Source organism: Crinia signifera, chromosome 1 (assembly GCF_055691185.1).
Source record: "Crinia signifera chromosome 1, ASM5569118v1, whole genome shotgun sequence".
Taxonomy (NCBI): Eukaryota; Metazoa; Chordata; class Amphibia; order Anura; family Myobatrachidae; genus Crinia; species Crinia signifera.
This window is the reverse complement of record NC_139217.1, coordinates 425,440,639-425,467,993: the sequence shown is the minus strand read 5'-3', so window position 1 is coordinate 425,467,993 and position 27,355 is coordinate 425,440,639. Positions and strand designations below refer to the sequence as shown.

The following is a 27,355-nucleotide window of genomic DNA, read 5'->3' as shown; positions in this document are numbered from 1 at the left end:
AAACGCTCTCTATTTTTATTTAATAGAGCCACCCCAGATTTCCTGGATCTATTTTTCCAGAAAAGTCGTATTGCTTACAGTTGATTGGAGATCACATGCTATAAAACGGCAAAATCTCAGCCCAGACAGGAGACTCTTACATCAACACTTAGTAATATTATTAGTAGGCCACCTATGTGTGATTATCATATCAAATGTAAAGATATGTATAACGTGACTATTGCATTCATTTGGTTCCAGTGAGCATGAGATTTATTGCAGCGTATGGATGGAAATTCCGACCTCACAAACTCTTCTGAAAGTTTCCAGCTTTGCAAACTACACCTGCATTTTACTCCCATTGAAGAATAAAAACACACATTGTAAAGAATATTTTATAAAGAATTTTTCATGAAATTTACACTTCAATCTGCTGCTTTCATACAGTAATAAATCCTGGTTCACTTGTACAGTTACAGTCATACATCATAATGGTTAGTGCACTTTTTGGCATTTCTTTCTTGAATCACATGAGGATTGCTGCCTGGACCTAGCCATTAAGCTCATGGTCACAGTATCCCACATACAGAGGCTCTGCCGCAATTCCGCGCCTAGGAGAAATACACAAGTGGGAAACAATGAGCGATCAACAGAGATATCAACCTATTATCAAGGACTCATTTACAGTGCGCCACAGGGACTGCAGGTGCTACACAGCTATTTCAATCTTCTCTAACATATACAGGTTGAGTATCCCTTATCCGAAATGCTCGGGACCACAAGCATTTTGGATAAGGGATCATTGGGGATTTCAGAATATTATTTTTTTATTTTCATACTTAACCTGGTGATGCCCCAACGTCCACGGTGTCCCCTGGCGGCCTTCGGATTCCTCTCAAGCGGCATCCATGGTCCCAAGGATGCATTCCGCAGTTGACATCACCGAGCAATGCATCCTTGGGACTGGGGATGCCGCTGAGTATAAAACCCAAAATATTCTGAAAGCCTACGGTTTTTAGAATATTTTGGATATGGGATATCTGGATAATGGCTACCCAACCTGTACCAATTATACACACAATCCATATATATAGCATCAGCATTACAGTCCATGTCTTAAGAATATCCATAGTGGAGTCCTTAAATCAGATTAACTGAGGTATTAATTCACCTGTGCTCAAGAATTTATATCCTTAAAACCTGGACTCGTGAAACTGTTTACACAACTCCATTTTCCATTATAATCTTAAAATGTAATCTCACATAGGCCTTTATTTAGATCTGATCGCAGTACAAAATTTGTTTGGAGAATGGGCAAGACCATGTACACTGCAGGGGAGGGGAGTGGGGGAGGGGGGAACGGCAGATGTAACAGGTTTAGAGAGAGTTAGATTTGTATGAGGAATTTTTTTCTGTGCAGGGTAAATACTGGCTGAAATCTAAATTGCAGTCTAAAAATAATTCAGTTTCAGCACACCCCATCTAAATCTAACTCTCTGCACAGTTTACATCTGCCCCACCTGCAGTGCACATGGTTTTGCCCATTTTCCAAACAAATCTATACTGCGATCGGATCTGAATAAAGGCTATAGCAATGATTGCTTGTCACTATGGGGGTTATTCTAGTTCACTCTGACAAATTCCTTCTTAGATGGACAAAACCATGTGCACTGCAGGTGGGGCAGATGTTACTTGTGCAGAGAGAATTAGATTTGGGTGGGGTTTTACTTCAAAAAAAGATCTATATTGGAGTGTAAAAATAAAGCAGCCAGTATTTACCCTGCACAGAAACAAAATATCTCACCCAAATCTAATTCTCTCTGCACATTTTACATCTGCCCCCCTGCAGTGCACATGGTTTTGTCCATCTAAGAAGGATTTTGTCAGAAAGAGTGAACTAGAATAAGGCCCTATATGAGAGACAGAATTATTTGACATTTCTAGGCTTCCATAGAACAGCGGCCTTACCGGAGCATACGACAGCGATGCTTGATCAGCCTGTTATAGGCATCTCCCACGGAGGTCACATCTTTGTTACTCCAAAGTCTTTCTGCAACCGCACATGCTCTGGGCCTGTGTGGAACGAGAATGATTATTTATTTAAAGGTTACTATATGAATATTTAATAGAATATCAAAATAATTGCTAAACTTACTCAAACATTGTAAACATGAATATGCCAATAGGTTTACTCATCTGGCCCCACATAAGGGGTATACACAGGGATAAAAAAAAAAAATCCCTCAGTGTGTACACAGGATTGTGATGGCAATGCCAAGTCCCGTGCATCACCCAGATCTTCATCACATGCAGCGACATCACTAAGCAGAAATAGCCATGTGTGTTTGGGCCTTAAAAGACCCTATGCATAGTACACTTCGTTTTCTATGTATGAATAGTAAGGCCCGTATTCAATGCGGCCGGCGAGGGGAGTTAAACGTTGGGGATCACAGAAAGCCAGCGATCTTCGCTGTGTAACCCCCTCGCCAGCCACTCACCCTACTCTATGTTCTGGGAAAATCCTTGCGGATTCCCCCAAACAGTGAGGCTCGTGGCTAATGCAGGGAGCCCGCTGCATTTAGCCGTAAGTCTCGCTGCTTCTGCGGCCGCATACGCCGATTCCCCTCGCTCCAAAAACGGAGTGAGGGGGGAAAAAATAAATAAATCGGCATATGTGGGGGGGTCAGTTGAATACTGACCGGGCGCGGTTACAGCGAGCAGGCAGTGTACACACCCCATAATGTAAGAGACAAGTCACAAAAATACTAATCATTTATTGCATCAATTCCACCAGAATGCAAGGTTCTGGAAATTGATAAGCTTGCCTGAAGAGGTAACGTTTATAGTAGTTTACTTTGTAGCATCTTCAACAATGTGACTCTTGTGGGAAACAAGTGAACCTCAATATTTTTGTTTTGGGCATGTTCAAAAAACAAAAAAAAATATTTTATAGATGCAAAAGCGATAATCATTGGCATGTTATACATAGAACACACCATAAGATCCCATAACAATCAGATTCTTTAATTTTTAGGATGCAACAGAGATTGGTTGCTATGGCTAACTACCTCTTAACTTTTTAAAAGCTTTAGTAAATTTACCGCCAAGTTACGCAGAGTGAAGGTCATATTTAAAGTGCCCATTGATAATGCAGCAGCCAATCAGCTCCTGTCACTTTTGAAACAACCAGCCAATCAGCTCCTGCCTGACTTTTTTCAAACACAGTCTGTGACATGGCAAGTAGGAGCTGATTGGCTGGCTGTTTATCACTCTCCATTTGATCACTTTTGAAGCTTAGTGCATCTGGCCCTTAGAGCGAGAGGACATTAAAAAGATTCCTGATGTTGTTGTAGCCATTTGGCAACAATGTTGATAAGGGTTTATTAAACTGTAAAAACCCCAGATTTAAACCCAAAAATACAGATCTAATATTAATAATGTCTCGATATACAAATTGCTTATCCTGAATTACAAACCTGAAACTTACCAGAGTCTTGGAGTGAGGTTTGAAGCGTCCACAAATTCGCCCCATAGGCATGCTTCACCGCCAATCACAAGCAGCTTCTGCTGGTCAGTGCCTGCAGAGACAGATCAAACAGATTAGTCCCCTTTAGTCTGTTATTGCTGACAAACTCATTACAAAGAGTGTACAATTAGTGACAGGCATAGTGGTCGTTAGGAAAAGGAATACAGATCTGATAGAAGTAGATAAGGATACCATTTTGCAGTGGTAGAGAATTGGAGTGTGTATTACATATAGATAGCCTAATTCAGAAGGACTTGCTAAAGTCATATGTAATAGTAATTTCTGAAGAAATTATGAAAGTATGCAAATCCTACTTCAAAACAGGTTTCAATACAAAAAGTCTGGCTAGAACCACAGTGGTAATGTATTTGGGTCATAAGCTAAAACAATCAAAAATCACTATGTATTATATAGAATAATAATAAAAAAAAGCCTTTTTCTAGGCAGTTGTACTTCCAATTACAAGGCATGGTAGATCCAACCATGGCCCTTAACTGTGTGGCTTTTGTATATTCTGATTGCATGCATTTCCTCCCGCACTCCAAAGATGTACTGGTAGGTTAATTGGCTCCCCAGAAAAAATAAAGGTACTTGTGACTTATCTGGGCGCCCGATTTTCTTCATCGCACCTAAAAATCGCATCGCATACAATCAGATTGCATGCGATGCGCCGCGATTTTAATATGTGAAGGCACCCAGATGCCTGTTTCATATGTGAAATGGCCCTCCAGACCCCATTTTTAATTGTATACCCACCCTGATGGCTAAATGCCCCCCATTGTTAACGCCACCCCACTATCAACACCAACCCGAAGCGTGGCGAGCACAGCGAGCCCGCGGCGGTACGCGTCCTCCGACCTTTTCATACCCCCACTATCCACGTCGGCGTGGAGTTGATTTTATATAGTGTGGCGAGCGCAGCAAGCCACCGAGGGGACGTGGATACCTGTGAAGCCCAAGAGGGGACGCGTATAGCTGTGAAGGTATCCACGTGCGCTCGCCACGCTTCGGGCTCAGTGGCTCGCCACACTATATAAAATCAACTCCACGCCGACGTGGATAGTGGGGGTATGAAAAGGTCGGAGGACGCGTACCGCCGCCCCTCGCGGGCTCGCTTCGGGTTGGAGTTGATAGTGGGGTGGCTTTAACAATGGGGGTCATTTAGCCATCAGGGTGGGTATACAATTAAAAATGGGGTCTGGGGGGCCATTTCACATATGAAACAGGCATCTGGGTGCCTGTACATATTAAAAATTGCATCAAATCGCATCGCATGCAATACAATAGCATACAATGCAACGCGATTTTCTCGTCAAGGGAAATCGCGTCAAATCGCATGCTTAGGGTACTGGCATACAATTTCAACATCGGGCGCCCAGATAAGTCACAAGTACCAAAATAACCACTAGTGTCTAAAGGCCCATACAGATTATGTTAATTTGGAAACCTCTAACCAGTTACCAAAAAGTTTTTTAAACTAAATTTAGAATTGAAAAAAATATCTAAAATTATAAAACCCAAAGCTGTGGAGAATAAATAAGTCTAAGGGGGTTATTCAATCCCTGCCACTATTACAGACAGGGGCACCTATTCTTTCCCGGAAGCATTGAAGAGGCACCTCTTTAGAACAGACCCGACTTTAAAAGCGGTCGAGCCAGTTTTGCCTAGAGCGTCCGTATCTCGTCAATCCACGGCCGTATACGTGGCCACGCCTCCTTTTCAACGATAGGCAGGCAGGACATTGAATCCCACCTGCCATTAACAGGCAGCCGGGATGAGAATGGGCCAGGGTCAAGACTGCCGGGATGCCCCAACAGTCGTGACCCGGGATTGAATAGGCCCTTAAATGTTAAATTCATAAAATACACCTGGATCCATGTGGTCGGGAGACACTGCTAACCTTGGAGGAGTGTAGAGGACATGATAACAAGGGAGTAGGAAGTTATTGTAAAACTCTCCTCATCTAGTCCATTATTAGACCAACAAAGCCTATAGGAGAGAATTCTCTTCACCACTTTAGGAGGAGACGGCAACAGGGGCAAGCACTCGAGGAGAGGTCACAGATTTTCCTAGAAGTAATAGTTTAAACAATAGCCTCAGTACCCAAAACCATACATCAGATTTCTCCCAGGCTGCACACACAAAATCAGTAAAGTACAGATGGGAAGTAGACTGTACTAGAAACTGAATCACTATGGCCAACGCAGATACCCTGACCCTAAAGGCACCACAGTGCAGTCGCGAAATACCACCTTGTGGCAAACCTATAAACATGCTACTATACTCTAGACATGCTTTAACGATTTCGCAAAGAGCAGCCAATCGGATAAGATTATGAGCAGCGGTGAAGAGGCATCAGAACACACCATTAAAGTTTGTTGGCTCAACACTGTAGATCTGGATCCAGTCCTGACCACTGGTAATGCGGTTTAGGTACCAAGGAGCAGAAAGAAGGGTCTGAAACCCAGCAGCTGTAACAGCCGCCATCTCCGCTTGATAATTTTTTTCCTTCCAAACTTCAACAACGGTGTCTGGCTTCAACTGGGGGATTTAAACATTTATTTAATAAAAGTTATACCAAAAGTGCCAACAAAGAAATATTTAGTTTTATCGTCCATGCCCTATAATGTTCTATTACAAAAAAAAAAGTTTTGTTTAGTGAAAGGTGAGCGGAAGAGACCAAACTGAAAGCAGAGATCATCAAGGGCAGATTTAGGAAAGACATTAGTGTTAAGCTAATCAACTATTTGTCTTGTCTGTGGCTGCTGAGGACCGTACAAGAACCACTGAAAAATATGGAAGAGAGAGAGTTCTAAACAGAAGGTTGCCAAACATATAACAGATGTATACCCAAGCAAGTGACGCAAGTGCTTCAACAAAAAAGACCAATTAAAAGTGACTGGCTCACACAACAGGCTACATTATTCAGGCACCTGGACACTTTACCAGACAGTTGAGATCATATTACAGTAGTTAGGAAGAGATCATGTTGTCTCATGATTAATTCACATGGCAGACCCATGAAGTCATAGAAACACTCTAGGTGTCTAGATCTTGGCTGACATTTGTGCATCTTTTGGGATTTCAGAAGCAAATTAAATAAGAAAGGACAATTCAGAGGCAACCACCAGACAGACCATCACTAGCCAAATATCCCACTGTTCTAAAGCAAAAGGCACTGGAGACGGACCAGACAAGTCACAGGAATGGTCTCCTTTATATTCTCTGGATGACTTGTAGCTCCACTGCAGTGACAGAATAACCCAACCCAAAAATGCTATGGCTACATAAAAGGTCCTGTAGGTAGGTTTTCTATGCATGCAGATTAATCCCAGATATTTAAACTCTCAAATAGCAAATTCTCCAAAAATGAAATATTTCAAACAATACAAAACAAGAAGAGGCTACTGTGACGGGATGGTCATGGGGTCAGAGTTGGCTAGGTTGGCCCAGAATGGTTTCCAGGTGCCAAGTGAGTTGGCACAACTTCTGCCTGGTTATCTGGGTGTATATGAGGTCTGGTCCAGGTTTTGTACAGGTCAGAGATCAGCAGCCAGGCACTAGTCAGCACCTGAGAGCTTGGCTTAAAGATGCTTTGGAAACAAGGTTCAGGGCTTCTGATGCTGAACAAGTGGGCCAGGTGTTCGGTCAAGTGGGAGTGGGTATAGCGTCAGGACAAGTAGGAACCACTGTCCTTGTACACATCGGCTGTGGCCGAAGGTAAGCCCCCACTGCTTTGATCTAAGGAAAATATTTGTGACCTACTGTTGTGGAACACCTGATATTTTCTGTGCAGCGGCTGCCAAGTTACAGTGAATAAAAACCATACTGCTTTTACAGCACCTGCTGGACATGGTTCTTACAAGTATCACAATGGTATTTCAGGTAGTTAGGGGTATATTTATGTTAAGAGATCTTTGCACTTCCATAAACCTGACTTCTACATGAATACAGGCAGCACAGGTATTATCTGCAAGTGACTTAAGCTGGCCATACATCTACAGATTTATTGTCAGATCTGGATGGTTGTAACAAAATCCTGGTAATGGATGTGAGCAAATGACAGTTGACCATTTGCTTTGAAATGCTGGAAAACTGCCAAAAACTGTCATTCAGTTATTACCAGGTTTTTGTTCCAACCAGCCAGATCTGACAATCGATCTGTAGATGTATGGCCAGCTTAACTATGCTTCAGGGACCATACACTAAATGTATCTTATTGGACCATACACTAAAAATCAATTGAAAAAAAAAAAATAATAATTCCCCCCCAGAGCCATGCAGCCTTCTAGTGGAACAAGTCTATGACGCATGTATGGACTACGCTCATGCTGCACTTGCAAAAATCTCAAGCTCCAGGAGCTGGGGGAGGAGAGAGGGCGTGCCAGCAACAGAGAGCCGGCATCGCAGTCTCTGCCTGTGGTGGCCCTACTAGATGCCCACCTTAAAGGAGACTGTCATTAGAAGTCCTGCTGGACCTCTAGTGTCTGTCATAAGTTTCTGTAATTAATGTGTGGGCTAGAAACCTTACTGTGGGGCATCAGTCATCTGTAATGGGCATTTTTGTGTGTGGGTCATAAAATGTCAGCGGCATAATTGTGTGGGGCATTATGTTTGATGGGCAATACGGATGATTGCTAGAGTATGGTAACAATCAGCTGATTTTCATACAGTTACTAGTAAAATTAGTACTTTTAGGATTTGCAGATCTGATCTTTGGAGGACCATGATCTGCCAATCACTAATAAGGTATTGGCAATATACGGGCATATATTTGTATACCGGAGAAACGTTAAATCAAGGGGTGAAGAATCTGGAGTTCTTTCTTGTGGTTGTTGATGTATGGATGCCATTACTTCTCTCATTACCATGCTCTGCTGATCCTCAAGTGTACAGGTTCACAATCTCTTAATAAACATTTATTTTGCTATAGGGACAGATTACAGAAATTAAGAATTTAGCTTTTATCAGTATTAGAAAGTCTTTGATTTTATTGCCGATTAAAAATACAGTATTTTGAAGTCTGCATCTTTCTAAATACAGTCCAGTCATCAAGTATCTAGTATTGTGGACGCAATGTACTTACTCGCCTCCATTCTTTCCACACTCTCCAATCAGTCACCCTGCATCATATTTTCCTACACTCTGCTCTCCCCACATTCACCTCTGCACCACCCAGTCTTATTGACCCTGTACTGTACTAGTCTCGCTTTCCCCCACACTTCCTCCAGTCTAGGTCACCCTGGCAGCAATCAACTCTTCTTCCCATCACTAGTCCCATTGACTCTACTTCCTCCAGTATTGCACCCAGTTCCTTCGTTACCTCCAGTGCACCCTCCAGGCATTCACCATTTTATCATGCTACAATTTTGATTTACCATTGTTTACTACGATCCATCTTTCTTCCATCTCCAGTAATAATGTTTGTGCCACGCAATCTTGTCTACTTATCACCTGCCGCCTTGTCCCAATCCTTTTCCATACCCCTCCCTCTCAATGTCTGGTCCCATGTTGTGCACATGCTCAACCTTTCCGTCATAGTCCTCTCATAATTTAAGCACGCCCTGTCTCCTCAAAAATGAAGTAACACCAATTTAGGCCCACCTATTCCTCTAATTGCCACCCATCTCTCACCTTCCCTACAGCTACAAGCTCCTTCCGTGGGTGCTGACAGAGGGCCTCCTCACGGTCAAATCCACACTGCCTGTCCCGATAATAAAAGCTTATGCAGTACTGCACATGCGCTTACCCCCAGCCTCTATGGGCTGCTTCGGCAGCAGTCCAGAGAAGCATAGTCACAGTCCCAGTCCCGGCGCATGCACAGTATTGTCCTCGGTACAGTCCATTTTTTATGGGCTGCCGCCACAGCAGTCCATAGAGGCATCCCTTGGGTAACTGGAAGGTCGGACTTTTAATAGGAAGTCACTGCCAGTCAGTTTGAAGCCAGTGCAGTCTCACAGACTGCATCTGGCTTCACAAAGTGGTGGATTTTACCTGAGGGGGGCTACAGCTCATAGGCAAAAACTGCCACTGGTCACACTACTCTTGTACGCATCAACTTTAGGACAGCATTCAATATGGTTGACCAGTCCTCCACTCGTACAGCAATTAGATCATTATGTATATGTGTAAGATTATGTTCTTTTCTGTTCAAATATGGAGTCTAAGGCACAATGCAAGACATAATAAAAATTTAGTATTAGTCATTACAATTCACAAGTGTCCTTTACCATAGCCCATAGAGTTTAGGAGGACTGGAAAAACAGATGTACGGTATAGAAGCCAGCATATGAATATTGAAAAGTAAACCAACCATTGAAACATAGCGGCTCAACTCTGTAGTATTTCTGCCAGTCCTGGCCATAACTAATGTAATCTAGGTACCAGGGGGCTGAGAGCAGAGCAGAGAACCCTGCAGCGGTGACATTGGACAATTCTTCCTGATAGTTTTGTGCCTTCCACACTTCCACTATTGTGTCTGGGTTAATCTGCAAAGATTACAATAGATTAGAATAATAGGAATGTTAAAACCAGTCACTTCTTTATAGTTAACGGGTGGAAGAGGACTCGGGCGCAGTGCGGATTACTTTACTGTATGTAGCCAGAAGGAATGTCACTTTTACACACACTCAATGAGATCTTTAAAACAAGCCACAAAGAAACAAGTGAACCATCAGCAGCCACAGACTACGGTGCAACCAGATAACATCAGCATTCTGGAGAACATTTCTACAGGATAGGATAGACTTGTGCAGACCAGAGAGATAATGGAGAATTTGCCACCACCGAAAGAACACAAAGACAATCAGAAGGCATGGAAGAAACAGAGGGATACATTTACTAAGATGGGAGTTCTATTGAAGACTACTTAAAAGCCCATCAAAATGGCAGCTTCTGCAACATACTTTCACTTTGAGCTGTGACAGTTTTTAACCCACAAACTCTCCAGTCCCTATGAACTCTTACCTCAATCGGTCTTCACAGCTCCCTTTCTCCATATCCAGAGAGTTTGAAACCAATCAGTGCGCATGCAAAACTTGCTTTCACTTTCCGTTATGAAATCTTTTAACACGCCAAGGAGTAATTTGGTCTCTTGAATGGCCTCTAGTGGTACTTCACCTCATAGGAGTCGTTAGCCTTTTATATACACCAATCAGATTCTACCTATTGGCTTCTAAAAGGTGTTAAATAAGAAGTAGAATCCGATTGGTTGCTATGGCCAACATCCTATTTTCAATAGAACTCCCATCTAAATGTACCCCCCTGGCACAAAATAAAGTTCAAACGGTGTGCCAAGAGAACACTCCCTATCCAAGCTATGAATAAATAAGTATTAACAAAATTTTAGGCAGCAAAGTTTTAGCAAGTTCTAGGACATACCATGAATATAAGTTTTTATATCCCATACAGCAACGGGGGGGGGGGGGGGGTGGTCACTGCTTGTTATGACTCTACTAGACAGGATGGTGGGGGGTGGGGGCAGGCAGTGGAAAGAGTTGAGAAGCGGACAAGATGTCCATGGCAGCCAAGCAGCTTCCAATTCTCATTTTGAAGTATACTGATAGATGCTACTTCAAAGCTGTTCTCTACTGTTCTCACTGCATAATACCTGCCTCAGTGTTTGCTGTATTGGGTGAGGGGGCCCCAAGTATGATAGTATGGACTGATAGAAAACTCTGCTCCCTTCAAACAGAAATAAAATTGATGGGTGGCACATACCTTGTCATGATTATCAAATACTTCCTGCCACACCATATATCCCTTATGCAAGGACGATACTAGGCCCAATATTCTGGAAGGAGAGAAGCACTCATTAGGATTTGTTCTGATGTGATGACCCCACACAGGTCTCTGCCCCACATCTATAAGGTTCATGTTATCCCTGCTATACCACACACTGAGCCACAAGCCACTCCATTGCCCAGACTGCACTTCATGACGGCCATAATCTGCATCATTCCCCGCTAATTACTACACTGGCTATAAGCAAATCCTCTGTGCTACAGGAGACATCTGAAGCATGCCACCTAGTGGTCAGGTGTGCAGTAACAGGGTCTGCAAGACTACGCTGGACCAGCCCAGTCTGCATGTACATTATACTACTGCCATACATCAGTGACACATAATTACCAGTCCTAGTATCAGGCTTCTAACAATAAGGAGCTAAATGTAATGGCATAGGAGAAGCAGTAATCATTTACAAGGTTTGCTTTGCCAGCGGAATATATGTGCACTATATAACTAGAATGTACTTCAGCAGCTGATATACTGTAGATCAGAGCACAGCCCCAGAACAACTTCCTGCACTGGAAATGGAAGAGTCTGGTCAGCATATTGGGACCAGAAAATGTAAGACCAGAGAGAAATATGCCATATTGTATACATAGCATTGTTATAGTGGCTACTTACAAGGCTGGGGGCGTACATGCGCTTCGATTTGGACACCAAATCTTGATATTGCTTCTAGATGCAAAATCAAATCGAAAATGAACAGTGTTAACTGCCTTCGATCCCAAGTCTATTTCTGCTTGATCTGGAAGATCAAAGGCCGTTACGTGCTGATCTATACAGCATTCCCCGTCCTGCCTCCTGTTCGTTTCCTGCAACCCGTCAGCAGTCAATATCAAATCGGTATCGACGGCCACCGGGATCAGGGCGTGTGAACGCCCCTTTATGCAGTGGGATTTTCGGCACCCTTTATTTAACTGAATGCTGCAATACACTTTTCCATAATAAACAAAGTGATTTTCTAAATAGTACTATGGAGTTTTTCCTATTCTCTAGAGAGCGGACATTCTTCATTTATTCCCATTTGTACATCATATTGTATTCTGAAAGTCACATCACCTAAACCTACCGAGAGTACAAAGCAAGTTGCTGATGCTATATTATATTGTAACTTCTGTTTTTACCCTTGGCAACACAATTCAAATAAAAGTGGTACATCTTTTCTACAAGGAATGAAACATTAACACATCAATGGTTACAGATCAAATAAAACAAACTTACTCTTGAATGTAGTACGATTCTAGCTTGCAGTAGTCTGTACCAAAGCCATGGTCACTCATGAACTTGGTAATATCAGGATTGGTTTTCCTTTAAGAAAGAAAAAACAGGTCTCACACAGGCTACTCCTAGTATTCAATGTAATTCTCCCAGAAACTCAGCTACAGTCACATAAGGGCGATATGGTCCCTATACACTATCAGATTAGTCTAGGTTAAGGGTGGGCAATAAGCGGCCCTCCAGCTGTTGATGAACTACACATCACAGCATGCCTTACATCACTTTTTTAGCATGGCCAATAGCAAAAACTAAGGCAATGCATGCTGGGATGTGTAGTTTTATCAACAGCTGGAGGGCTGCTTATTGCCCACCCCTGGTCTAGGTTGTGTAAACCTGTTCCACCAAGTGCCCAATCAGCTTTATGTGGCAGATTTAATTGAAGCTCAAACTGTGCACATGAAAGGCTATCCGAAGAAAAAATAAAAATGGACTTTACTATTCAATTGCAGATGTTTTCAGTCATTTTTTTTTGCAGTTACTGTTTTTGTTTTTTTAAACTGCATTAACCAAAAAAGGACTAAACCCAGAGGAAAAAATAAATAAAAACCCCCACACACAAAAAACAGCTGCAATGTCACCAAAAAACACATGGCTTGGCAAATGACTTGCTGATCCACCCGTTTTTCATGGGATGTGTGTTTGCAATGCGATCTGAAGCTAGTTCAAAAAGTATGTGCAGCACATACATTTTGAACTATGGGATGTGCGCGGGAGCGCACATCGCACCCACAAAACCCATTGTGTATGGGCACCTTTACAGTAAAGAACCCTTTCTGTAGCTGGAGATTAAAATGTAGTCTGAATTTTAACGGAAAAAAATGATAATCTTATTAAATTACTAGGTTCTGCACTGTCCCAGACATAAACAATCCATACACCTTCCTTGAATGGTAGAAGTGCTTAGTGAGAACAACAATTCTAAGTCTTGTTTCCTTAGGTTTATGGGACAATTCTAGAGGCATAAATGGTGTTTTTTCCACATGGAATTTACCAGCAAGTGAAGTCCACCTCATCCCCTCCTAAATGGATGTATTGGTCAGGAAACACTTTGCTAATTTCATCAAAGAACTTGTACATGAAGCTGTAAGTCTCATTCAGAATGGGATTGACTGGCCCGAAAGAACCGCTGGGTTCTCCATCTTTGTAACAGGGGGTCAAGAGATTCTTTTGCCCTGAAAATGAAAATAGGAGAACATATTGAGGATTGATCCGGTAAGGTGTTTAAGTGGTTGTTACATCATTTTGTACAACCCCGTGCACATACTATGCTTATGTGCCCGGTTTCATTCTGGTTGCTTGGAAACCTTCCTCCTCCTAGCAAATGCCTTAAATTATGACACTAGCACTGGTATATAATATGATCAATAGAGCTGCCACCACATCATGCAGTGTAAGGGACAGAGCAGAGCTGCTGCACATGCCTAGTGTACCAGCTTCTTCTACCACATTTACTGTATGTGTGCACCTGAGCCTTCAAAAGATCGCAATGGACCAGAGAGTAGCTGCTATCAGGAAGAGACAGGAGCCTTACCATGAAGTGGGAGATGTGAGCTTGAACGAGCAGTACTGGTTCTATTAGATTTGTGTAATTATTTATTATGATAGGTTTAACCTTTTCCTGACCACTTCTCTTATTTAAAACCTCCTTTGCTATAGACCATCTGTCCTGGTAAATACTCTTCCATACACAGTATCCAGTGTATAAAAAGAACAGTTTTTAGAGCTGTTGCCGCTCCCTCAGACTCCCGTACTTACATTAATGCACTGCAGAGTGGGAGATTTTGGATTACATTTACCCCCCCCCCCCCCCCCCCCGTAAAAATCCTGTGTTTGCCGGCTGTCACCTTATCATAGAGCACAGTGGTGATGTATTGTAAATGGCAGGTGGACTTTATGCCACATAACCCTGAAACAAAGCAACCAATTACAAAGCCAATATAATTCTGCATATCATGTGCTTTGCTCATACAATGGAATTAGAGAAAAAAAAAAAGTCATTGTTCTGCTACAGTATTAATATTTATAGATATTAATTTGGGCAGGAAGCACCTACTGTTGTCTATATACCTACTGTAGCACTTACCTTTACCCCAGGAATCCACATGTCCTGGTGTATCAAACTCTGGGATAACTCTAATACCTCGGAGTCTAGCATAGTCTATCACCAAACGGACATCAACTGGACTGTATACATGTGTATATGGGTTGTAAGCTCCCTGAAACAGTTAAAAGGCTCATTAGTAAATTACGATAACAATGATATTTCTATAGCTTTATAAAGATGAAGAATACAGACTTTAAAGTCAGTAGTATCTTTTACCCTAGATAATTGGCATGATATGCAGATATATCTGTATACATCACTGCATGGTAAAACATCCCCCCTCAGCGCGCGTGCGCACACACACACACACACACACACACACACACACACACACCTTTGCTAGGGTCAGGTGTCTTATTACCCAAAAATGGATGATTGCCGTGGCTAGGGTACTGGATGGCTGAAGCACCATTTATCATACACAACAAGTTTTAAATACTATTGATAAATGGGCCCATATGCTCTTTGCAGCTTTTGCTTTGTTTCTTTGCTAGTGAGCTTTTTTTACACACACACACACACACACACACACACAATAAAAGGATGGTGTAGTGGTTGGTGTTTGGTCCTACAGTACACAACACTTTATCACTGTGTTTGTTTGGAACTTTTCAGTAAAACAAAACCCAATACCAGAAAAAAAAAAAATAATAATAATATATATAATAGAATACTGGAACCGCACTCTGGAAGAAAATTGGACAACTCAGCGGTGCTCTACTTTAGAGGAGTGTAAGTCCCAATAATATTACGTTGGTTTGAAGCAGGCACTCACCATAGGCAATTTTGAGCAAGTTGGATCAAATTTTATTCAAGTCATCAAAGTGTTGGTCGACGTTTCGATCCACCACAGGGATCTTTGTCAAGACAGAAGTGTGTCACATCACAGGACAGGCAGTGTACCACTGCCTGGTGCTGCCTGTCCTGTGATGTGACACACTTCTGTCTTGACAAAGATCCCTGTGGTGGATCGAAACGTCGACCAACCCTTTGATGACTTGAATAAAATTTGATCCAACTTGCTCAAAATTGCCTATGGTGAGTGCCTGCTTCAAACCAACATATATATATATACATACATACATACATACACACACACACACACATATACACAATAATTGTGATACATGTGGAAACAACTACATGGTGTAAAGTATGAAACAGGTCACCGATGGGAGAGAGACCATCCCCACCACTGCAAAGTTACTTTACATTTTATACACACACACACACACACACACACACACACACACACACACACACACACACTATGTCTAACCAGTTTCAGGTAATGAAGTGTAAAGCTGGAAAAGGTTAGATTTTTCAGACTGTATAACCTCCTTCTCCCTAACAATGTCACCTGAAGCTCACCATATAGAATTAATTCGCAGAACCAATAGTTTATTTCTGAAATGTAAATCAATGGAGGCAGGACACCAAAATATCACTTACAGACCTGCTAAAATAACAGCTTAAGGTCTTCTTTAAAAAAAAAAAAAAAAAAAACCCATATGGATTACTCTAAAAAGGTGTGGGAGGACTATCATTAATTGGACAACAGAATCCCAGGACACCGACAGGGATGAGAGTGCTCGCCACAGGTTCTATTCTCCCTCTATGGGAGTCATGTACCCCCACATAGCCATATGCAATATGAGAGGGAAAGATTAGAGATTTTATGTGTGCACACTGGAATTATCATGTGGTCCATTCAACTAATTTGAGAAAAAAAGGATTAAAATGTAACGTTTATTCATATTCTTGTTAAAAAGAGAGGGGGGGGGGGGGGGGATGTATCTTGCATCTCCTCTCCACGAGAAAAATAAAGTGCATGAAAGAAGAAAATGTGATTTAAAAACGTGTCTGTAAAGTTCTGATCTGTATGTGCCATTTCTTATTCTCCTGTTATTAAAGCCCCACATAGCCCGCCTGTCGAGATTCCAAATGTCTGGCACTTAAGTCGGGATTCCGATGTCCGAATCCTGACTGTCGGAGCATCATCCGAAACCCACCCTAAATTATTCCGCACCCTGCATTCACCATAACCATTTGACGAAGACCTTCTACTTCTTAAACATAAATGGAGATTTGAGGAACTCAAACCATGCGAGGCTTGGAAGAGACACGGGTCAAGAGGGGCTGCAGTATTTTGCAGAGCTGGGTACATACTGTAGTCATATGAAACAAACCAGAATAGTCTAATCACCACATGGATGGAAGTTGAAGCACACCACACAGACTGGTAACAGGTGGCTGAAACTACCAACGACTATAAAGGGACCACTGGCAATGACACGCCAATATAGGTATACATACACTAGGAGATTCACATGCGATTGTCACTTTTCATGCAACTGCAGCAATAAATCACATGGGGAAAAACAAAAAAGTCTAAATCGCATGTGATAAACAGGTCCACTGCAAAGCACGGTCTCGTGCGCAGTGCATCTAAGCCTGTGAGTCGCTCCAGCTGCTAAACCGATCCACACGTGATCATGTCGCCCGGAAAGGTCCCATGCAGCTCAAGGGGGATTTCGTGAGACTTTTCCGAGGGGAGAAGTCACCCAAGTTTATGGGCACCTTTACTTCTAACACAGGATTCCGCTGCTATAACATCCAGTAACATAAGGGTATTATGCTTTATGTGTGTGACTGGTTTACTGAACATGGATACATCTGGCATAAACAATAGATAGTACACACCTCCTAAAATCACTTACCCTGTTGCTTAGCTCAGGAAAGACGATGCTCTGGTAGGGGAAAGACGGATCATCCACTATATGCCAGTGAAGCACATTCATCTTGTTAAAAGACATTGCATCCTGGGACAGAAAAGGAGGCTCCTATTAGCAACACCTTCTTGTTGGTTTACGGTTACTGTAAAAATGGCTTCCAGCAGCAATATTACATAATGGGGCAGATGTATGAAGCCTGGTGAAGAGATAAAGCGGAAGGAGATAACGCACCAACCAATACATTCCTAACTGTCATATTTCAAACACAGCTGATTGTCTGGTGCGTTGTCTGGAGCGTTTTCTTCCACATTATCTCTTCGCCAGACTTAATACATCTGCCCCATTGTGCCCTATGGAAAATAAAACTCTGTAGAACATGATGATATCTGATCACAGCATTGCACACTGGGAGCTACAGTAGGTATTAATGACAAGTATAGAATGTTACGGACAGGACGGCCGGCAGCTTTAGTGGAACACATTGCAGTGGTGGCAAAGAGTTGCTACAAGTATGTATGAAATGCACAAACATTAAGGGCCTTATTTTGGTTCACTCTTTCTGACAAAATCCTTCTTAGATGGACAAAACCATGTGCACTGCAGGGGGGCAGATGTAAAATGTGCAGAGAGAATTACATTTGGGTGAGTTATTTTGTTTCTGTGAAGGGAAAATACTGGCTGCTTTATTTTTACACTGCAAGATAGATCTCACTTTGAAGTAAAACCCCACCCAAATCTAATTATATCTGCACAAGTTACATCTGCCCCACCTGCAGTGCACATGGTTTTGTCCATCTAAGAAGGATTTTGTCAGAAAGAGTGAACTAAAATAAGGCCCTAAGTTCTGTACAAAAGTAAGGCCAAAGAGTAAGACCCCCGCCCCCCCATCAGCTCACCAAGGTTTGGAAAATGGTCTTCAAAGGTAAATAATGCCTGGCTGTGTCCAGCAGGACTCCTCTGTGCGCAAACCTTGGAGCATCCGAAATCTGAGATTTGTTTATAACCAACTAGTAAGAAAAAAAAAAGAAACAAGACAGCTATGAGAACACAGACATTCTAGACCTCACAACCTAGTGTCCGGCTCAAATAAAGTGTTCTCCTAAAATACACAGCAACCCAACTTAAATACCATACGTAGACCTCACGATGTTCCCTAATTTTAGGGATGCTTTTTTTTTTTTTTTTTTTTTTTTTATGAGACATTCTCATCTCATATAAAGCAATGACCAAAAATAGTTGGAGGCGCAACTTCTGGTGTGGGGAGAGAGCCTGCAGGTTTATAGTACAGCAGACTTTGGGCTAGATGTAGCAAAAAGGAAGGGGGGTTGCCAGTCGCACTGGGAAAATTGTTACATGAATGATATTGGACCCCTTTAGTCAACTTTTGGATAATATTGGATATGGGGTTTGCTGCCCTTGGACAATGGATACACCAAATCGAAGAAAAGAAGATTGTCACATAGATGGCGCACCTGAAGAAATAAAAAATAATAATAAAATGTAACTTTTATTCTTTTATATTTAAGAACTGTGACATATAAAAAACACATAGGGGTAAGACAAGGTAAGTATTAAAAAGGATATTAATCCCAACGTAGTGGATCCCACATGTCCCTGTATCTCTAATTTCGATTATTGATACCAGATTGGATCAATGAGTCTTATAGTGTATTCACTTATCTCTTTTGGGCAGATCGGCAAACTTAGGTTGAGCAATTATAGGTAGTGTACAGATTACTTTCTGCTGATATTCAACGTAAGAGCAAAATAGTGACTATTATAAAGTAGACCCCTAAGGTAATCGGCTATAGATTTATGCCGGGGGTATTTTTTTAAGTCACTATCACTGTGTGCATTGCGCGCAGTACATATACAATATATAAATGACTGCGCTGTTGGGCGCCGGAATCTATGGAAAATTCCCGCAAAGTTCACACCGGTAGACTTGTTACCATGCGCCGGTTTTTCCCTGTATAGTGGGAAAGTCGCACCGGGTGCTGTCTACACGTGCGCCGCTGCACTTGTATGGTGACGGGTCCCTGTGATATTGCTAGCAGTGTGTGCTACCGCGAATCAGTCAAATCTGGTGCGCATTGCCTATTACACTAAATCATATTAAGTAAGATCTATATTATATTCTGGGGTCCAAATAGGTGATTTTTTGAAACACCATATATTCTCAACTTCATGATAATCAGATACTAGAAGTCCCCAGGAGAATAACCAATAACAAAAGATGTAATATGACTATTTTTCATAGGCACACCAGAATTTATAATTAGCAACATCCTTCATCATTATGATAGGCAGATCCCGTGGTATCCAACCATACCGATATATTAAAATCATGTGGAAACTCAGTCAGTGAAAGAACAAGAGTGTTCATTCATAGACACACGGACTCGCATTTTCTCTTTATATTTATATTAAATTTTATAGCTTAAAAATACACCAACTAAATGCCATGATATCTTGTACGTACAGCCACTTCGGGTGCTCACATTCCCTGTACAGTGCAATGACTAAAGTCATTGAATATTACCCCTTCTCTATACAATGAATAGCAGCTCTTATTCCTAGCATCATTTGACACCAATTCTAGATCTGATAGTCTGTATCAACTAACAGATTTACCCAATCTGACACCTAATAGCAGGGCTGGGCAACACCGGCCCTCCAGATGTTAATGAACTACACATCCCAGGATGCTTTGCATTAGTTTTGCTATGTGGCCATGCTGAAACTGATGCAAGGCATGCTGGGATGTGTAGTTCAGCAACATCTGGAGGGCCGGTGTTGCCCAGCCCTGCCTAATAGGATCAGACAGTCTGTAGAATAGAAACTTGCTCGACTACACAAACACAGACCTATGAAATGAAACACTAACAATGACGGTTGAAAAACATTGAGAAATGTGTATAAAACACAGAATAAAAAGCCGATAGTAGACAAACACTCCCACACCTGAACTGATGAATATTCATGAGGTGTGCAGGTATAAGAAGGACTTCCGGGGGTATGCCCGGTTGGTCCTGATGAAGCTGGTAGCAACACGCGCGTCGACCAAACACACATGGTGTGTCTAAATCCCCATGTCCCCTCCCCATTGAATGCATTTTGATCTGTAATACCTGAGGCAATGCGCACCAGATTTGGGCAGTAGAGAAGTGACTGTGTGATTCGCGGTAGCACACACTGCTAGCGATATCACAGGGACCCGTCACCATACAAGTGCAGCTGCGCACTTGTAGACAGCACCCGGCGCGACTTTCCCACTATACAGGGAAAAGCCGGCGCGCGGTAACAGGTCTACCGGTGTGAACATTGCGGGACTTCTGACCGTGAATTTTCTTCAGATTCCGGCACCCAACAGCGCAGTCATTTATATTGTATATGTACTGCGCGCAATGCACACAGTGATAGGGACTTAAAAAGATACCCCCAGCATAAATCTACAGCAGATTACCTTAGGGGTCTACTTTATAATAGTCACTATTTTGCTCTTAGGTTGAATATCAGCAGAAAGCAATCTGTACACTACCTATAATTGCTCAACCCAAGTTTGCCGATCTGCCCAAAAGAGTTAAGTGAATACACTATAAGACGCATTGATCCAATCTGGTATCAATAATCGAAATTAGAGATACTGGGACACGTGGGATCCACTATGCTGGGATTAATATCCCCTTTTTAATACTTACCTTGTCTTACCCCTATGTGTTTTTTATAGGTCGCAGTTCTTAAATATAAAAGAATAAAAGTTACATTTTATTATTGATTCTTTATTTCTTCAGGTGTGCCTTCTATGTGACAATCTTTCTTCTTTTCTTCGATTTGGGCTAGATGTACCTAGCTTCAAAAAGTGATGAGTGATAATCAGCCAGCCAATAAGCCCTCAACAGTCATGCTACAGGCCAAGTTTGAAATATGACAGGTAGGAGCCGATTGGCTGGTTGATCATCATTCTCCAATTCATCACTTTTTGAAGCTTGATACATTTGGCCCTTTGTCCTTCATTACTTGCCTGGCATGGCTGCATCAGATGAGACTACAGCAGGCTGGGCTTTCCCTGACATGGTCGCATCTGATGCAACCAGTCAGAAAGTCCTCTGTGCTGCTGCAAGAAGAGAACCTTCCTGCAGCTATCAGAGGGACCTCTGCTCCCTTTCAGCAGTTCCTGCTTTCAGTCAGCCCAGCAGCGCCCTGCACCCTGTGGCTGCAGATATTAGCAGCTGCATTGGGAAAGGATGAAAAATACCCCCTTAACTTTTCTCTGACCTATACCCCTTTTACACCGCCGCAAAACCCCGGGTCAGCGGCGGTGTAAATGGGCCATGCCGTGTCCCATTACACGGGACTTCTACCCAGGTCCTGACCTGGGTAGAACACGGCTAGGACCTGGGTAGAGGGCAGTGTAAATGGGTATGCCGGGTCATCCGACCCGGCTCCCATTTACATCAATGGGGGACGTGCAACCTGCGGACCGCAGCATACGCAGGTTATACGGGGGGCACAGACAGCCTGCGCTGCTGTCTGCTATACTCTGCAGACAGCAGCGGCGGACATGAATGGATGCCTGTGTGCAGCATCCATTCACCTCCCGGACAATGGCTGGGGGGTGTACGGGGGCTGGGGGCAGCCCAGCAGCTTACCTTGATGCTGGGCTGCCCCCAGCACAGCGATCAGCGGCCCGACGTGGATGACCGCGGTCCCGGCACTTGGAGATGATGTCATCTCCAAGCGCTGCCTCCATCTACACTGCGGGTGGGCACCGCAGTGTAAATTCCGGATCCGACCTGGCTTGGATCCTTCTTCCAAATGCCGGGTCGGATCCGGAAATTTTTGGTGTAAAAAAAAAAAAGGGTATTACTGAGGCTACAATCCTTTTGGACATATATTAAATATCCAATTCAATTACACACAAAAAAAAAAAAAAAAACAATTTGAGCTGTATTTGGTAAAAATATTAGCTAGTTAAGTGGTTAAAAAAATAAAAATAAAATAAAAAAAAAAAAAGTGTAAAAATTCTATGGTCAGAGGGGGGCCCTAGACTGCACACCCTGTAATGAGAGGTGCTACCTTGCTGAGATTTTTAGCTATATGCAAAACAGAGGGGGTTTGCAGGTGCACTATGCAATCATTACTGCTAACATGTATTCCTTTTATAATTCATTTATGAGGATGTTAGCATACATTTGACCAAATATATCTACCTGCTCACCACGTTAAGGTCTCCTCATTAGAGCAGGTCCCTAGCACTATGGGGTCCATCTAACCAGATGCTTTTATGCAATACAAATACGTACCGCCCCAATGCTGTCCTCATAGATCAGTTGGCTGAAAGTTTCAAGTCCTTTAAGACACACAAACAAAAAACAAACATATTAATCAGAAAGCTGCTTTTAGCAATGGTTACTTGCATAATCTAGATTTGTTTGCATCATAGTGGTATATAGCTTTTTCATATTGCAACATTACTTTACGGAATATTTGTCATTTGCATGACTACCTAATCCATTGGAGTTTACAATCTAAATTAGCCTAGTATATAGAAGGAAGAAGGAATCTGGAAAACCATAGGGAAACCTTTACAAACAAGGGTGAATCTACCAATGTCACAAAGATAGGACCAGAGCTAGAAATCAAACTCATGACCCAAGTTCTGTGAGGCAGCAATGATAACCACTGTGCAATCAAATGAACATTCTCATTAACTTTCAAATTGCAATGTGATTCTATTAGGACTTCAGGTTACCTTACTGCGAGTAACATACAGCACGCAGGGCTAGTGCCTTGGTAGCCATAAAGGAAGCCACTAACCTAGTGTTCATTCTAGCACTGGGCATCTTTGAAAACCCATGCAGTTCCTTTTTCCTGCCTGGGGTGTTGCTGTCTGCTGTAGTGCTTCTAGCACAATGTGGTCTGTATATCAGCACTGATCTGCAAACCAGACCAGTGCTAGAAACACCACAGCAGACTGCGACACCCCAGGCAGGAACAGGAACTGCATGGGTTTTGAAAGATGGCGGGTGCTAGAATGAACACTATAATACATAAAATTTAGGGACATGATTATTGTTCAGTTTGGCTCTCCATAGGATCCACATCAAACTGGATAAACATTATCACATTTCTATAAAATCATTATCTGGCATCATGATAATCGGGCACCTGTAATGTAAGAATAATGGTGGGTACTCACTAGCACAATTTGCCATACTCATACAACAAGTCATCTACATTGTGCAGTGTGTAAACAGGAACGTGTGCTCCAGGGCGATGCGACCTGTTGCAGTGTAAAGAAGGACAGACGAGGGAGTGTTCCGTTGTTCATTAAAATCAGCCAGTGTGAACCCAGCCTAAGGTGGTGTCCATGAAGCCACAGCGACCACATAGGCAATGTCTACCAGGCCGATCTGGTGAGTAATTGTATTTAAATACTAACTGTTGCCTACCAAGAGACCGCCAACATTTTTTTTTTCTTTTTGAGGGGGATGAAGTTTAATTGCTTTACATAGTGAGCCTGTCGTGGGAGTAGCCCACATGACCAGCAGAGTTATATGGTGCCAGCAGCACTCACAGCGATGAGAACGTGCAGGTTGTTCCTAGGCAGTGGCGTAACTATAGAGGGTGCAGCTGCTACGGGGCCCGGCGGGTTGGGGGGCCCGAGGACGCAGCAAGCCCCCTGTACCCTCTTGAATTTATACACTACTGCAGTACTGACCCGAACGGTGGCGGTGGCGGGCTGCACGTTACAATGAAGGGGAGGAGGGCCAGTTGATCCAGGCTATCCTCTCCCCTTCCCTGGTAGTACTGGTGCCGGGGCTCCACGTCACAACCTAGTGACCAGCCCCGGCGTGTAAACTAAACTGCTGCCCCCGCATTAGCACTGTGATGCTAGTGATGCGCATCACTACATCCGCGCGAAGCTAACCCCTGGAGATCCGACGCTGCTGGAGGTACAGTACAGTAAAGGGAAAGCGGGAGGGGAGGGAGCAGAGCAAGGTATAAGTGACCCCCCTCTCCCTCTCTCACCCCCTCTCCCTCCTTTAATTTACTGGAACAGGGATTGGATTATGGTATGGGATTATGAGGTATAAATTGTTACCACTGTCACAATCCTTTTCAAGTCCTGGCTGACTTCACTCACTCTCTGTCTCCCCTTTTCTCTCTCTTTCCCTCTCTTTTTGTCTCCCCTTCCCTCTTTCCATCTCTCTTTCCCTCTCTCCATCTCCCCCCTCCCTCCCTCTCTTTCCCCCTCTTTCTCCCCCTCTCAGTCTCCCCCTCTCTCAGTCTCCCCCTCTTTCCCCCTCTCTTAGTCTCCCCCTCTCTCAGTCTCCCCCTCTTTCCCCCTCTCTCAGTCTCCCCCTCTTTCCCCCTCTCTCAGTCTCCCCCTCTTTCCCCCTCTCTCAGTCTCCCCCTCTTTCCCCCTCTCTCATTCTCCCCCTCTTTCCCCCTCTCTCAGTCTCCCCCTCTTTCCCTCTCTCTCAGTCTCCCCCTCTCTCTCAGTCTCCCCCTCTTTCCCTCTCTCTCCGTCTCCCCCTCTTTCCCTCTCTCTCCGTCTCCCCCTCTTTCCCTCTCTCTCCGTCTCCCCCTCTTTCCCTCTCTCTCTGTCTCCCCCTCTTTCCCTTTCAGTCTCCCCCCTCTCTCTTTCCCTCTCTCTCCGTCTCCCCCTCCCTCTTTCCCTCTCTCTCCGTCTCCCCCTCCCTCTTTCCCTCTCTCTCCGTCTCCGTCTCCCCCTCCCTCTTTTTCCATCTCTGTCTCCCCCCTCTCTCTTTCCCTCTCAGTCTCCCCCTCTCCGTCCCCCTCCCTTTCTCTCTCTCTGTCTCCCCTTCCGCTCTCTTTCCCACTCTCCGTCTCCCCCTCCCTCTCTCTTTCCCTCTCCCCCTCCCTCTCCGTCTCTTCCCCTCTCTCAGTCTCCCCCCTCTTTCCCTCTCTCTCCGTCCCCCTCCCTTTCTCTCTTTCCCTCTCTCAGTCTCCCCTTCCGCTCTCTTTCCCCCTCTCCCTCTCTTTCACTCCCCGTCTCTCCCTCCATCTCTGTCTCCCCCTCTCCCCTTCCATCTCTCTCTCTCTCTTTTCTTCTCCCCTTCTCCCTCTCTTAACGTCTCACCTTCTCTCACACTCCCCTGTGTCTTTACCCTACCCCTTTCTACTCTCTTTTTCTCAGTCCCTCTTTCTCACTCTCCTCCTTCTCTCTGCCCCTAGTCTCTTTTTCCTTATGTCTCTCCTCTCCACCTTTCCCTCTCTCTATTCCCCCCTCAACCTGGCACTATCTACCCCCTTTCTCTTCCTGACACCTTCTCTCTCTCCCTGGGCAGAACGTAATGTCACACGAATTCGGCAGCCTAGCAGGATACCTGCAATTACTTACAAGGTAAAAATCATGCCCTGTGATTGCCTCAATAAAGAGAGTCAGAGTTTGGCCGACATCCCGCACAGTCACTGAACTTGGGAGACATTACATTCTGCCCTTTGTATCCCCCCTTACATCCTCTCACTCTCTTGCTCCCCTCTCTCCCTGCCATTCTCGCACACCTCCCTTTCTCTATCTTGCTCCTCAATACAATGCCCCCACCCTAAAGGGGTGTACACATGGGGTGATTCTTCCAAGCGTTTAACTACATTGTTAAAATCGATTGGAATGTTTCCCTGAATCGCCCCATGTGTACACAGCGGGCAATAGTGATACGCAGCCCAGCAGCATCGCTATTGCCCTGCCAAATAGACAGTGCAGGCAAGGATGTTTTTGCTATACTTTGTATATGGCTGCGGCTCCCGGGGCTAGCAAGATGTAGTTAGCCATTTCCCAGGGCTCAGCCGACATCGCTGAAACAGAGTAGGGGGGCCCCGTTCAACATTTTGCTATGGGGCCCACAGAGTTCTAGTTACGCCTCTGTTCCTAGGTGTCTCCACTACAGTTTTATTTATTTACAGTTTCTTATATAGCGCAGTATAGTCTGTTGCACTTTACAATAGGAGACATGTCATGGAAGTCTGTCACTTTTGCAAAAAAAGGCACTTGCAAAAACAAAGACACAACAATACTTTTATCTTAATAGTGCAGCTTCTGCAGTCAGGATAATTGATGGTCAGAGCTGCACCTTTCTGGCCCTGTTCCCCATACTGCACCTGACTGAGAAGGTGGGTGGAGAAAGCACAAAGTATTAAGCACAACAACAGTATCTGTGCAGTTAGAGGATCACTCCCTGGGCTCGTGTGAACAGGGAAGTAAAGAGGCAGCTGGGATCCAGCTTCATCAGGGTTATTATAGTACAATACTAGCAAAACCAGTCACTGTCTTCTATTAACCAAATGGCACCAGAAAGCAAGGGATTCTGGGTGGCTGAATGCACAATTGTTTTCCCAATTTGCATTACTATTAATTTTAAGTAGTTATGGATTTAGTAAGTAAGTTTAATTTATATAGCGCACTTTCTCCTCTAGACTTGTAGTGTTCATTCTAGCACCCGCTCTCTTTGAAAACCCATGCAGTTCCTCTTCCCTGCCTGGGGTGCCACTGTCTGCTGTAGTGTTTCTAGCACAGTGTGGTCTGTACATCATCACTGATATGCAAACCAGATCTGTACTAGAAAACACCACAGCAGACAGCGACACCCCAGACAGGGAACAGAAATTGCGTGGGTTTTAAAAGAAAGCGGGTGCTAGAATGAACACTAGACTTGGTACTACAGTTTGAACAGAAATTTTTTTTTTAGAATATGCATAAACATATGTGAAGGATTTATCTTTATTGTTTGTACTCACTGGGACTGTACACAAGGCTGAAAATAAATGCAACCGGCATAAACCAAACATATCACCTAAAAAGACCCTCCTCCACCGGTAGTTTATCTGAACCAAATTGAAAAATAGCCCCCTTTTATCTGGTAAAAATGAATGTGCACAACTCAATTTGGGGAATTTTAGAGGGTCAATACAGTTGGA

The 27,355-nt window shown here is 43.5% G+C and overlaps 1 protein-coding gene across 2 annotated transcripts; it reads right to left on the bottom strand.

The window, feature by feature from the left end:
• Window positions 1–356: 356 nt before the first annotated feature.
• Window positions 357–22,784, bottom strand: HEXB (hexosaminidase subunit beta). 2 transcript variants are annotated; one of them, XM_083151910.1, is made up of 11 exons: window positions 22,717–22,784; window positions 18,307–18,417; window positions 17,396–17,497; window positions 14,655–14,787; window positions 13,563–13,743; window positions 12,515–12,601; window positions 11,225–11,297; window positions 5,872–6,046; window positions 3,467–3,557; window positions 1,948–2,052; window positions 357–590 (listed from the first exon to the last, which is right to left on the bottom strand). In XM_083151910.1, the coding sequence occupies exons 3-11, from the start codon at window positions 17,489–17,491 to the stop codon at window positions 530–532; spliced, it is 1,002 nt and encodes a 333-aa protein (XP_083008036.1). In that variant the 5' UTR covers window positions 17,492–17,497; window positions 18,307–18,417; window positions 22,717–22,784; the 3' UTR covers window positions 357–529. The 2 variants fall into 2 exon arrangements, with proteins under 2 accessions (XP_083008036.1, XP_083008035.1); XM_083151909.1 differs by lacking the exon at window positions 5,872–6,046 and adding an exon at window positions 9,819–9,993 and having other exon boundaries at window positions 22,717–22,754.
• Between the last annotated feature and the right edge of the window lie 4,571 nt (window positions 22,785–27,355).

What these genes read in the sequence shown, in the direction of transcription:
- HEXB (XM_083151910.1), bottom strand. Translation starts at nt 17,491, where the DNA reads ATGTCTTTTAACAAGATGAATGTGCTTCACTGGCATATAGTGGATGAT. An exon ending in GAATCGTACTACATTCAAGA is followed by an intron (nt 11,298 to 12,514) that starts GTAAGTTTGTTT and finishes CTCTCCTTCCAG; the next exon opens with AATATTGGGCCTAGTATCGT. An exon ending in TATTTGATAATCATGACAAG is followed by an intron (nt 6,047 to 11,224) that starts GTATGTGCCACC and finishes TAAATCCCCCAG; the next exon opens with TTGAAGCCAGACACCGTTGT.